Source organism: Petaurus breviceps, unplaced genomic scaffold (assembly GCF_028583685.1).
Source record: "Petaurus breviceps papuanus isolate PSGF00001 unplaced genomic scaffold, PetGlider_PUasm1.0 90845, whole genome shotgun sequence".
Classification (NCBI taxonomy): domain Eukaryota; kingdom Metazoa; phylum Chordata; class Mammalia; order Diprotodontia; family Petauridae; genus Petaurus; species Petaurus breviceps.
Genome location: NW_027187359.1, coordinates 12,010,304 through 12,024,969, shown reverse-complemented (window position 1 = coordinate 12,024,969; position 14,666 = coordinate 12,010,304). Strand labels below are relative to the sequence as shown.

At 41.9% G+C, this 14,666-nt stretch overlaps 1 protein-coding gene across 1 annotated transcript in view; it reads right to left on the bottom strand.

The window, feature by feature from the left end:
* Positions 1–1,377: 1,377 nt before the first annotated feature.
* The window catches only part of LBH (LBH regulator of WNT signaling pathway), a 29,980-nt gene continuing 16,691 nt past the window's right edge, over positions 1,378–14,666 (bottom strand). The window contains exon 3 of the mRNA XM_069072139.1: positions 1,378–4,442. Within this exon, the coding sequence (XP_068928240.1) occupies positions 4,254–4,442 (189 nt within the window). The 3' untranslated portion in view covers positions 1,378–4,253. The remainder of the gene's footprint in view (positions 4,443–14,666) is intronic.

Below are 14,666 nucleotides of genomic sequence, written 5' to 3'. Positions count from 1 at the left end.
TGGAGGTTAGAGTGGGAGACCCTAGATCTGATGAACAAAAACTGGTATCTCCAGCAGATCTTTTCATCATGTTAAACTAATTCTCATCACCAGTGCTGATGGAGGAAAGTGATGCAGAATGTCCAAAATAGAGAACCATCACCTAATCATTCCTAATGGCTTTGGAATGGATCATGACTTTCTGGGCAGCAGATTCCTATTTCTAATTATGTTTCACTTAGATAGGAAAATGAATTGCATTTCAAATAATATTCTGTTATATTCTGAGCACATATCCTTGACTGCCAATGATGGAGTAAGGGAGAATAGAGCAGCCTGGTGTGGTAGGAATAGCCCTGAAACAGGAATCTAATTTGCCAATAACTAGCTAAATCACTTCAACTCCTTTGGGCCTCATAAAATGAATTCTTGGGTTAGATCGTGGATTCTTAATTTGATCAAGGATCTATGAACTTGTATGTGTGTGTTTTTAATATTTCGTTAACTGTTTCAATATAATTGGTTTCCTTTATAATCCTATGTATTGTATTTTATACACTTAAATACATTCTGAGGCATCTGTAAGCTTTACCAAGATTGACCACCAAAGGGGAACTCCATGACACAAAATCTATAAGGTCCCTTCTAGTCCTAATGTTCCATGACTCTAAAACTTTCTGGCCAAGTGAAGAGACACAGGCCACCATCAGAGATCCAAGATCATTTACTTTTAATTAAGACATTATATTTTTATATGATATATTTATATAATACATTATATAATCTATTTTTCCTTCCCCTACACCACCAAATTTTTTTAAAATGCCCCTGGGCTGTGGGACCACGTTATAGTATATGATGAGTTTCTTTGATCATAGAAGACTAACTTAGGTTGTGTTTAAAATAAGGGAGTAGATGGCACTCCAACCACACCTTCACATCCCTCATTTCCTTCAACATACTGTTTAGGCAACACCCTGTATGTGAAGCCTTTCCTAGTCTCCCCCATCCATGCCAGCTGCTAGTGCCCTCCTGAAAAAAAAGGCATTTGTCTTCTCTTCTTTGGCACAGTTATTGGTGTACAGTTGACTCCCTCTCTAGAATGTGAGAGATCTTTGAGGGTAAGGATCCTTTCTTTCAGTTCCAGTTCTGTAACCCCAACACCTAGCACAGTATCTGGAACATGGTAGGTACCTAACAAATACTGGATGGATTGGTTTGGCACACCCCTCCCCCTCCCCACTCCCACCCCTGGGACTTGAAACCACAAATAAACCCTTGTTTCCCTGAAGACCCAAAGATCTGCTTCTGCCCTACCTCCTGAGGATGTCATATCCTTGTTCCTGCAGCATTTATTTTCTTCCTTCTCATTAAGGAAAGAAGGAAACCAGGCCAAAGTGGAAAGCATTTTCAAACTTTATTTACAACTGTCACAGTGACAAAAAGTAGTTTTGGAAAAAAAAATGCTAGTTTCTCCCTGAGCCTCAAAAAGAACAGACAGGAGTTACAGAAAGTTCATCAAACAACAGGCATTTTTTACTGGTTTTTTTTTTTATACATTCAGTTAGAAATACACACAAATTACTTCTAAAAGGGGGGAAAACAACAATAACAACAATAACAACAAAAACCCACGAAAACACAGAGGCCAGATAAAGAGTATAAGTCTCTTCCAAGTGTAGATAGGATCAACCCAGGGGGGCTGACCCTTCTGAAGATCCTGGCCCATGCGAGCTGTCGGTCCATCATCTGCTCTGAATTCCAAAATGGCGGCAGAGACTGGTCTCAAGACCAGAAAGATAACCCATCAGCCATACACATACATACATACATACACACACAAAGTAGGTTTCTTATGCAGTGTACAAAAGCATGTTTCATCACACAGCGAGACTGGGACAGATGATAACAGGTAGCAGATGGGGGTGGGGTGGGGCTGGATACCCACCCCATGGAGAGATTTGAAAAGACAAGGAGTTATTAGGTGAGTCCCCAACTCTCCCCTCCACAGGAATCGAATGATAATCAAAACTACAGCGGGGGAATACACAACAGAGATGACTGGCTCTTTGCCACCAAACCACAACTAGAGAGAGAGAGAGAAAGAGAAAGGGGCAGAGCTATCATGGGTCACCAGCAGAAACTGCAGAGAGTGGGTCGTCTCCCCACCCTGCAACCAGCTGGCCTGCTGCCACTGTATGGAGCTAAAAGTTATTGCCATCAATGTTTATAATACAAGCGTATGAGATGGGAGGGAAGAAGAGGGGAGAGATACCCCTCAAACCTGGTCCTGCTGATATATAAAAGCAACACCCTTTCCCAGCCTTCCCCAGCGCCATACTACCCATGAGGTATTAAATACAAATATATTACACTAAGTCCAAGACTAGGGGCTGAAATATGACTGACTGGAAATAGGGAGACAATGGTCAAGAGCCTTGGGTTCCCTTGTTATACCCAAGGAAAGCTTCAAAGCCTGATTCCTTATGATCTGCCACCTCTCTCTGCCTCTGTGGAAGCCACAAAGGATCTGGCAACAAGATGGAAACGTTTCTATAATTTGTTCTTTGGACCCTGGACTCCAAAGTAGAGATCGTCACCATAGCCAGCTCATAAGTGAGCTCCCAATATTCCTTTGGAAGGTACCCTTCCAGACAAGGGACCAAGAAGGATGAGAGGAAGGAGGTGGGAGTGGCAGAATTAGAAGGATTGAGGGGAGAACTCAGCTTTGAATACAACATCCTTTCCTTTCTGGAGCCTCCTGAGAGCAGAGCAATCCAAGATAAGCCTCCTCCCCTCTCCAAAACACACACACACACACACACACACACACACACACACTCACTCTCTCTACCTTCCTCTCCAGAACTTGGAAAGCTGCAAGGTATCTCATGACACCCTCTAATTTCCAACTTGGTCACAGTACTGCTGGCAATCGACCTACCACATGTCACCCCACTCACTCCTTTTTCTTCTCTCCTTCCCCAGCCCATGTGCCTTCCAAGTCCCAGGTGACACTGGCCCTCATGACCAGCAGGAAGACTTCAGCTCCCATCTAAAAACAATACCAGGGGATAAAGATTTCTCTTCCCTTCACCCCTCCACTTCTCATAAAAAGGAGGGAGAATATTCAAGGTGAAAAGTAGGCTGAAGGCCAACAGTAAGTGGCCTAGCTAGTCAGACTGGCTAGAATCAAACAGGTGGGAGGAGACAGAAGATTCAGCTCAGAGACTGGCATGGGGGCTTTGGAAGAAAAGGTTAATTAAAGAAAGATTCTAGGCATTCCCAAACCTCCTGCTTGAACTTTGAGAAATACAAGAAGACTGAGGAGAACTGTCATGTGCCTTTCCATCCTGAGAAGGGAGAGGGACCCATCCTGTAACAATCTTATACTCCCCACCCCCCACAAGGGCCCATGGGATGCCAGGGCACCAAGAACAAAAAGTGATGGAAACTTTGGGAAATGGACCCAGAAAGTCTTGCCCTCCCCACCCACAAAACAAGAAACAAATAGACACTGGGAAAGGTCCTCTGTCAGAGGAAGGTGGAGAACAGGAGTAGCAGGGGGTAAAAAAAAGGAGGAGAGAGGGGAGGCCATCAAGGGATTCGCCTACATGCTTGCCTCGCAGCTCTTTCTGCCCAGTCCATTAGAGAGTTCCCAGTGTGGTCTGTTTCCCCTCCTCCCTTCTTAACTCACTCAGACACACTCTACTGAACAGAAACAAAAGGGGAAAAAAGAAAAAATGGGAGAGAGATGACAAGTCTATCTATGGATGTACTTCCGAGCCAGCGCTAGTCCCTTCTGAATGTTTTCTGGCTGTAGGTCTTTGCTGAGCGTTTTCTTAAAACCTCTGTTTTCTCTTATTCCTGTCATTTGTTTTCTTGCTTCAAAATGTTCCTCACTTGTTCTGCCTTTTACCAACTCTCCCTGGAATATCACAACTCCTCAAGACTATGCAGAGTTCAGATAGTGATCTCAAAGCAGCAGACACTTCCCCAACCCCAGCTAAGTGACTTCCTTTCTCAGAAGGCCTTGCTGATCTTTGCATTGAGGACTCAGCTGCTGGACACATTTCTTTCAGAAAAAAAAAATATACATATAAAAAAAAAAGAAAAAAAGAAAACCAACCCAGTGATCTCGCAGGTGCAAAATTGAAGCTGTCATTGGACATTTTCAGAACTACTGTGGCTCACTCATTTTCCACCATGATGGGAAAAAAATACAGTTCAGATGTATTTTTTTTTTTTGCCCCCTTTGGGTGCCCTCGATAGATTTACTGCTCCTTCTTCTCATTCTCTGTTTCTTTACTGGTTTCTTGCTCATCTTCTTGGACCAAGAACTCCTCCGGGGGCCATCTTAGCTCCCCACTTTCCACTTCTCCCTCTGTGGGCTCCACCACAATGGAAGGCAGGCGGTCCTTCAGTTTGCAGTAGCGATCAAAATCTGAAGGATCAGGAAAGATCTGAAATGAGAAAGAGTGAGAGGTAAGGGAAAACTGAATGTATTGGGGGCAATTATTGGGGTGCATCAGGGCATTATAGTATTATCAAACAAGGATGAAGGAAGGTACTTTTAATCCTATAGTGAAATAATCATTTTGAAGGCACCACAGTATCTGCACAAAATATTTTCTCCTGTATTTTTTTTTTCTTTTTGGAGGGTGGAAGGCAGGGCAATTGGGATTAAGTGACTTGCCCAAGATCACATGGCTAGTAAGTGTGTCAAGTGTCTGAGGCTGGATTTGAACTCAGGTCCTTTTGACTCCAGGGCCAGTAATCTATTCACTGTACCACCTACATGCCCCTCTCCTATATTTCTTAATAAATGAGTCCAAAGTAATATCACTCCATAGGCCCTCGACCTTCACAGTACAAACTTTAGGCCAGAAAAATCAAAGCAGAATTATAAATGGCCAAGGATCTGGACTCCATTTCTCCTCTGCGTTAGCCTCCAAGGTTTGGTCACTGAACTCCTGTAGCTGTCAAAAGGTTTGGCTAAACAAACTGTGGCCCAGGAATATAATGAAATCTTACTGTGCTGTAAGAAATGATGAATATAATGAATATAGAAGTATGGGAAGACTTTCATGAACCAATGAAAGGTGAAGTAAGCAGAGCCAAGAAAACTGCATTCACGATGACTACACTACAATGTCAAGTGGAAAGAACTTGAGCAAAACATTTGAAACTGAGTACTTTGAAATTATATTGGCTAAGCTTGGCTCCATAGCCAGCCCCCTTCTTTGCGGAGGTGGGAGGACTATAGCTGTGAAATACCACATATGTTAGCTGTTTTTGCTTGGTTAATTTGTTTTAACTTGGTTTTTTTCTTTCTTTTTTATTCTTTGCTATAAGGGATTATTCTGTGGGAGTTAGGGAAAGGGATACTTTGAGAAATGGAGGTGGTGTTAAAACAAAAAGTTATCAATAAAATTTATTTTTGAAAAAGAAATGGCAGGAAAATAAAGAGGCTTGAGGTCTTCACAGGTAGCCTCATTCCTCACCAAACTCTTCCCAGGCTCAAATCACTAAGTTTTTGAAACCTAGAAAACAGTGTTTGTTGTCAGACTCTCTTTATTCCAGAAAGAAGTTTAGGGTCATTAAAGGACTTTTGCAATTTCCCAAGTCTGCTTTTAAAATTCTGGGCTCAATTCATTAGCCATTTGCCACATACTGATGAAAAAGCTCTACAGATTGTCGATCTGATTGCATGTCATGGTCTGACCTATAGGCATTCTTCATCCACTTGGTTTTTCCCATGTGGATGGTTAACTCAGACTCTCCTGAGCAGTCCTAGATCTCATTGAGGAAACTCTGCGACATTGGGAGGCCTAATGCTTTGATAAAAGAAGAATCTGGAGGATCTCACCATCTTCAAACTTGTGCTAATCTTGGTTGTTGTGTTGTGAACACTATCATATTACCTTTCCCTACTGCCCCATGGAGGAGAAATCTTTTCCACCTACAAATATGGCTGAGGTTTACTTCTACCATGAATTAGCAATGGGGCACAGCCCCAATCCCAGGCATCTGCTGCTCCAGGCAGGAGTCCAATCAAGCTTTGAGCACTCCATTTTCTACTGAGGATTCTAAGAACTACCAACCTCAGGGAATCCTCTCCATGCCACTGGATGAATGATTAACTATTTATCCCATAAAGACCTATTGACGGGGATTAAATCTTAAGCCAGCTGCACAACTGGGCAACATTAAAGATTTAACAAGCCTCATGAAAAGGCAGTGTAGTGGCATTCCAAAGGAAAAAAAAAAACATCCAGGGAAAAGCAAGGAATCTATATGTCAGATGAGGGTCCCCAGAAAGTAGTTTCCCTACTTTCTGAATTATAGCAATTGCTGAAATTATTTAGAGCTCAGCAGAACTCAACAGGCAAAGTTGAAATCTGTGACTGAGGGCAATCAAGGGGAATTATACCTTTTCTTCTTCTAGACCCCATTCATGCTGAAGTACAGCCTTCTCTGGGGTGGGGATGAGGGGAGGGGTGGCAGAGAAGGTAATATAGCCCACAAAGTGAGAGAATAAGGAAGTGAAAGAAAGGAGACTGCCTAGGACAAAAAAAAATTCTTATTATGTGACCCCTTCATAAGTAAACCCATTTCACAGATGGCATAGGAGGAAGGAAACTATCCAGTAAGATGTTTAAATTGGCCCCAGCTAGTGGTCTCACTAGCCTTCAGGAGACCTTAGTTAAAACTATTAAGACAAGCAGTTTCCACAGAGGTCCAAGAGCTGGGACAGCTGGAAACACTTTTTAAAAAATTGTCACCAAACCTTCAGGCAATGAAAGTGATCACTCACATCTAAGAAGGGGTGGGCCTCAGTTGCAAATATATTCTAGCTATACTTCTGTAAGTCAATCTAGACCACAGTGCCCCATGCCCCTCTGTCTTCAGCAGAAGGATCAAAGACTCAGGACTACAGATAAACACCAGGGCACATTCACTGCCTCACACAAGAGGAGAGGCAGCAGAGACTTTCGTTTCCCTTCAGCTCAAATTATGAGATATTATGAATTATATCTCCCCCACCCCCCATCCCCTAGGGTATGGAGTACAAAGAAGGAAAAATAAAGGCCATCTAATACATTTGATTTGGTTTCAAGCCTGTTCTAACTAAAATCTGAGAGAAGATGAAGGGAATCTAAGAGATAATAATGAACAGAGTCAGGAAACCTGGATGCTGAGCCCCTCCCCAAAACCTCTGGTGGGACGATCTTGGCCAAATCACTTTATTTTTCTATGTAAGACTCATCAGGGCCCTTTTCTTGCCTCCAGTCATACTGAGCTAAGTTACACCAAGCACAAGATTGAGTACTGAACACACAGAAGGATAAAGCATAATGGCAAAGGGAAATGCAATCAGGACAGACCACTTCCCAAATAGCCCAATGTCACTTTCTCTTGGAAAAAAAAAATGATGGCATGAACAAGTTGTTGGCAACTTCCCCAGGACTGCCGTCACCTCCCCCTCCCTTTCCCCAACACTGAGGACAAGCTGTTGGCATAATGTGTGTAAAGAACTTTGCAAACCTTAAAATTGATTGTGAGCTTTCAGTAATAGATATATGTTAGAGTTGACTAAGTTCAGAAAAATAATGTCTAGCCATCTAATTAAAAGATAAAGCCTCCTACAATGCATTTCCATTAGTGTTTTTTTTTTAATGAATTTATGTTCCATGGAGTGCCACATTTAGTTCTAAGCTGGAAATGAGTTCAACGTTTAAATAAAATGTCACAATAAAATGTGGTCATTGTAGTAGTAGTAGCAGCAGTAGCAAAAAGAAAAGAGAGAAAAGGAGAAAAAGGATGTAAGTTTCCTGAGGGCAAGGACTGTCTCACTTGTCTCTGTATACCCTAGCACAGCTCATGGAACATAGCAGGCACTTAACAAATGCCTGCTGATTGATTGGATTAATGAGATTGGTGAGCAAAAACCTTTTAGTGACTTGAATGAAAGATGCCAAGTTCAAAATAAACTTCAAAACTTCCAAGGTCTGTGATTTTGTCGATGGGGATAATCCTTATACAATCCGATCACAACTTGCTGTGGTGGCCAACCTTCTGGCTGCAGCCATGGAGGGCAGACACACACATACACATAACACAGGTCATTGCCAAACTTTGTGCTCAAAGCCCCAAGGCAGTAGGCCTTGCCAGAACTTTAGTTGTAGGTCAAGGACATGACTCTCAAGAACCTGGTATCATCCCTTCCAGGACTTAAGTGAGCTCCATAGGAAGACTTCCATGGAGTCCACAAAACTGACTCCTTACTGTAAGCTGCTAAGGCAACAGCTCATTTCTGATCTCCAAGCGAGAGGCAATGACACTAATATACTGTAATTAAAATAACTGAACAATAACATTTATCCCAGGAGCTGGGCCCTACTGCATGAGAAGGCTTTCCCCAGGGACTTAAAAGCTGTACACTGCTTCCTTGCCAGAGAACTTTGCTCCCTTGGTTGCTCAAAGGAGGCTCCGTTTTTGTTTTGTTTTGTTTTTTTCCTTTTCAAAAAAAGGTTCTAAAACCTGCTAATTCTGTGGGGAAAAAAAAAAGATTGTGTAATAATTGAGCTGCTTCTTGGCCACAGTCTCCCAGAAGAGATCTTATCATCAGATTGTACCAACATATTCTTCTGATAAAAGGGGGCTCTACCCTAAAAAAGGGAGGGAGAAGGAACAATCCCCAAACCAAGGAGCTCAACATTTCCTCCCAAACAAACAGAAATGCTCCCAACAAGCCACTGAGCTGTTGGCTGCCAGCACAATCTTATCTCTCACAGCTGCTGTGAGAAAGGCTGACCCCAAGGAGGTCGAGATTTTTCCACTAAGTCATGCTTTTTAATCATCAAGGCAGCAGAAAAATGAGAGGTTGCAACTGCAGTCTTATGGGGTGAGGAACAAATATATAAAAAGAGTCAAGTTGGACTTCTCTACACACGTGACAGGTAGGGGCAGAGGGAGCTTGCATTGGAGGTGGGGGGTGGGGGAAGGAGTGTTAAGCTACCCAGGCTCTCTCTTTAATGCTGGAAAACAAAAACAAGAGGGAAATAAATACTTAGCTATCCCTACACCCCCAGAAAGAATCCACTTCTGGTTAAACTTCCTCCATTGGTCAAAAGCAACTCAAAGGCATCGTTATCCCCATTTTACAGAAGAGGAAACATAAATTCTGAAAGGTTAAGGAACTAAGTAACTTTTCACACCACCAGCTCAAATTCAGGGTTGGTAAGTCTGTTTCAAATCCAATCCCAGCACAGTGCGAGAGGGCAGGGACTGGCTCCTTCCATAGTGCCTGGAACTGTAGGTACTTAATTAGGGATTGTAGATCAATTCATTGGATCAGAGTCTGATGCCCTCCCTGCTCTTCCCCCCACCTCCCACAGATGAAGAATAAGGCTTAGATGGGAAGTGAGGTATCCAAGGTTATGTACTTAATAAATAACAAAGCCAAGATTTGATTCTAGGACATCTGGCTCCCAAGTCCCAGGATTCTCTCCCCTTTACCATGATGCTATGTCCTATGTCTCCCTATACCACTCTGCCTCACCAAGACATTCCCAAAGGTGATGCCCAGCTCTGACTCACTAGCAAGTTATGGCCTCCCCACCTCTCCAAACACTCAACCATTAGTATTCAAGGTAAGACCCTATGGAGGCAAAGCTATTTCATGCTACATAAAGGGAGAAGGGATTTGGCAGGGCTCTGAAGGGCTGGACAAAAACAAAGAGCTTTTTACATTGGGAAATATTTAAGAAAATAAATAAAAATAATTAAAAACAAAAAAAGCAACAACAAAGAAAACTAAGAGCTGTCCAAGACAGAAGACAGTTTTGATGTTTCCTCTTTCATAACCTAGGTTGAGGGGGGAGACCAATGAGATTATGAGCACTTAGCACAGTAGAGGATATTTAAATATCTCAAATATCTACAGAATGGAAATTTTACAGCTGAGATACCCATTTCAGGAAGATGTTTGCAAATCTATCTTCTGCCCCAAACAGAACTGAAACGAGGGCAAGATGATCAGTACTTTGTCCCAGGGTGCCAAAATTTAGAGAGCCCTTGACAGCATTTGTACTCCTTTTGCAGTATAGAAATAACTGAACCAAACCTATAGCACTTAGATTTCATCCCCCCCTTTTCACCCCCAACACACACACACACACACACACACACACACACACACAGACACTCTCTCTCTCTCTCTCTCTCTCTCTCTCTCTCTCTCTCTCTCTCTCTCTCTCTCTCTCTCTCTCTCAACTGTCCCAAGTACCAAAATGGTCAGTTAAGGAGTTAAGGCACTGGGTCCACAACTATTCCTCTACAATCCCTAGGAATTAGAGACCTCTAGGGAAAGGAATCTGATGGAGATGAGAAAAAGAGTTTGCGAATTAAGAATTAGTCATCAGGTCACCTAGGTGTAAAAGTAGCAAGTTTGCCTTCTCCCATTTCACTAATGGAAGGGAACTGAAAGGTGATACCACAATTCTAAAGGGCCCAAATTTGGGGGCCTGGCTATCATTTGTCTCCCTCTGAGGCAGGTGACCTAAACCTGACTTACTCTGGGGTGAGGAGAAGAGAAAAGATATTTGGCATCTCTAATGGAAAATGTTAGTGATTCTGGTAAGATCAGCCCTCAGCTTGTGGGTGTGTATTTTGTGTTTGTGTACACCATCTTCCATCACCCTGACAAACATATGAGCTGGCCTACTACAATAAGAAAGGAGTGGTCTGCAAAAAGCTGAGAGATGCTAATAAGGAAAGCAGACACCGACTGATGGAGAGATGAAAGGTAGTTAACTGGACACAAAGGGCTAATTACTAGCTCTGCAAGCTGAGACAGTAGTAGCCTGCACATCCTGCTTTTTTGGTGGAGGTAGAGGCAGAGGGAAAGAAATGGAGGCAGCAGGGAGGGCCAGAGCCTCATAATAAATAACCTTGCCTCCTGAAGGGTATCGGCAATGGGGAGACCAAAAGCAGTGGCTTCCTCTCACCAAGTCTGAGGATAAAAAGGAATTTCCCATGAAAGCCAATGGGTCTCCTAGGCAAAGATGAACTACCTTGAGGAGAATAGGTTTTGTCCCTAAGCAATCAGATCTAGCCCAGGGAAAGTGGGACTCCACTACTTTCTGAACATCCTTTAGGAGAAAGCCCCAAGCTGCTGGCTCTGATACCTTCACTTTACACCTTCTCTGTGTCAGTTCCTCCCAAAGGCAAGGTCAAAACAGCTCAGTTGACTTAGTTATTATTTGAGAATGCTAGGGAAATAGGTCATCCAAATAATCATAGAATCATCACTCTGGAAGGAATTTTAGAAGTCATCCTGTCTAGCCTCTTCGTTTTACAGATGTGGAAATGAGAGAACCAGAGAGGAGCAATAATGCACCCAAGAACAACAGCACTAATTAAGATGCAAAGGCCTGGTCTTCTGACTCCTTGATGAGCACCCTTTCCCTTATACCAAGATGGCGCCTTCTCTTCTCTTGCTGTTGATCCCCAAATGAGTATTCTGGAACCTAAAGTGCTCCACCAGAGCTCGCTAGCTCTCATCTGTCCATCCCATGTTGCCATATCTGACCTTGAGGCTCATTATGGATCCTCCCATTTTTAACTACAATGAAAAGTCAGAAACATGAATGAAACTGCCACCTCTTCACTTGATGATGAAGACCATTTACACAAACAGAAACATTAGAATTTTACATAGCAGTGAAACACAACACACAGAATCTTGACAGCTATTCATTGTGATAGATTTGTTTCACCCCCTTGCTACTGGTTTCCACTGTTTTTTCCATTTAAAAAAATGCAATAACAGTCTTTGTTTATCTAATTCTTCCTCGATGGAGCTGATTTATAACAATAGATAGAAACATAGCTTCAGCTTAGAGTTATATTAGTGATTCAAATAAAACCAGGCACCAAATTTTCCTCCTTTGTGTATTACCCATTCTTCCATCCCACCACCCCTCCCCCACACATGCATGCATATTTTGAGAAATACAGAAAAAAATATTTTCCCTGAACCATCTCTCTTCCTCTCCTTTGGAATAATGACTGCACTTTGTAATAGAACCATCAGGAACTGAATGTGTTTTGTCTTTAACAAAAAAGACAAAGGGTTTAATTTAAGGACTAGAGTGTAGGGGAAGGAAGATCTAGTCAACACCTATTCTTTTTCCTTTTCCTTTATTCCCTTTCCCTTTCCTCTTCCACTTCTCTGGGCTAAAGATGAGAGGGTATCAGCCCCCTTTTCAAGGGGTCCTTTTCCATTAGAGTTGGTTGCTAGGAACTTCCTGGTCCTTCTTCTGCTAGATTTAAGGTGTTTAAGCCTCAAAAAGGCAGGGAAAGGAAATGCTTTGTATAAACTTCACTTTTCAACAACTTTGCAAAGCATCTTTCAAGCACACACCCATCCTGTGGTCTCTTCACTCAAAGTCACACTACCAAACAGAAAATCATTAGGAGAGCTAAATTCCAACCAAATGTACAACTGATCACTGTGTAACTAAAGGATCAGTAAAAGAATGAAACCTTTGAAATGGTCATAGCAATGTGTCTTCAAAGTTGCCCAGGTCTGTGGGAAAAGATGGAGGCCATCTATAATGAACTCCTTTTTATCAGCCTTGTCACTGGCCTCCCTAAAGATAATCTCCTTCTTGCATGCCAGATCAAATTCCTTGGGGCCTCATCTGGAAAGTCCTAACCAAGATTATTGCATCAGTCTTTCTGCTTCAGGACTTTTTTCTTATTTTATTTTTACTTTTAAAATATTTTATTTTTAATTTACTTTATTTTAGGACTCTCTTATTTTATTAAAAACTTTCACTTGACCCCATGGTCACTTCTAAATACAAGCTTTTTTCTCTCTTCCCTTTTGATTCTTAACTCTTTAAATGTGTGGTCTATATCTACAGTCTTTACTGTTTCACCTTCTATTCCTTCTCAATCCCTGATATCTGGTTCTCATCCATTCAGTAACATTTATTAAGCACCTACTATGTGCCAGGCATTATAAATAGAAAAATGAAACAGTCCCTGAGCTCAGGGAGCTCACATTTTACTGGGAGAAATGAAAGCATATAGAAAATGAAATATAAACAAAATACAAAATAATGATTGGCAGAGGGTGAGTGAGGTTAGAGTATGTAAAAACTGAAGTAGAAGGAAGATCAGGACAGGCTTTGTTTAAAAGTGGTTCTTGAAGTGAGCTCCAAAGAGATCTTGGGGTTCTAAAAGGCAGAGAAGAGAAGGACAACAACCTAGCTGAGAGATGGAATGTTCTCTACTGTTGTCAGGAACAACAAATTGGCCAGTCTGGTGGGAATGTAGGGTAGTTGAGGGGGAGGAATGTGAAGTAAGTATAGAAAGATACACTGGAGCCAAATTGTAGAGCTTAAAAACCAAACAAAGGAGGTTGTATTTCATTACTGAGGCAATAGGTAGTCACTTGAGCAGGACAGTGATGTGGGACTCAGATCTGCGCTAGTCCTACCATGTTGCTGAAATTATTCTCTAAATTCCAAAATAATTTGCTTTTGGCCAAATCTTCTGCATCTCCCCACTGTTGTTCTTGTAGTAGTTGTTGTACAGTTGTGTTTGACTCTTTGTGACCCCACTTGGGGTTTTCTTGGTAAAGACATGGGAGTGGTTTTCCTTTTCCTTCTCTAGCTCATTTTACAGATGAGGAAACTGAGGCAAACAGGGTGAAGTGTCTTCTCCAAGGTCCACTCAGGTCCACTGAGCTACCTAGCTGCCTCACTTTCCCCATTAAATCTCCTCTTTGGTGATGTTTGACTGCCCTTATTTCTGGAAGGGCTCCTTCTCCCTAGCCTTATAATACTACACCTTCCTAATTCACAGGTCTCTCTAGTTTTCTTCATTTCCATTGCTAATTTCTACTCATTCTACCAAACCGTCAACTATGAGTGTGTCTAAAAAGTACATCCTCAGCCCTCGGTTCTTCTCCCTTCATATTATTCCTTGAAAGACCTCAGGTTCTGTCATGGCTTCACTTTTAATTCCAATGTTAAGGACTCTCCCAATTTCTGTCCTGAGCTTTCACCTTTCACTTGGATGCTGAAGTCCTCAAGTTCCACCTGCCAATAAAGACATTTCCACTTGGGAGAACTCTCTCATTCATTATAACCAAAATCAGACTCACTATCTAAATGCAAGATTTTCCATTGGGTTCAAAGATTCAATTGCATTAGAAGTATAAGACAGAGGAGGCTTTGTCATGCCACAATTCATGTGAAAAAAGATCCAGAAATTTTATCTGGCCATAAGCTCAACCTAAGAAAAGAGTACGATTTGACTCTAAAAAATTGGTACAAACTTACACTGTGTTAATAGAGGTTTAGTATAAGGAAGGTAATGCTGTCACTCATTCAACAAGTATTTAAGGTACTTAGTATGTGTCAGTAATTGTGGTAGATCCTGGAACTCAAGACACAAAAGCCAAACAGTCTTTGGTCTCCAATAGCTTATATTTGTTAGAGGGAAACATGTATATAGAAGTACAAATTTTATTTCTGGTCTAGACTCCAAATTCAATGTTCATTCCACTACCCCACATAGACAAGAGAATAGATTTAATGTGTCACCCCAGAGGGCAAGACTGTAATCAATGGGTCAAAATTACAAGGAGGAAGGTTTTTGCAAAATTT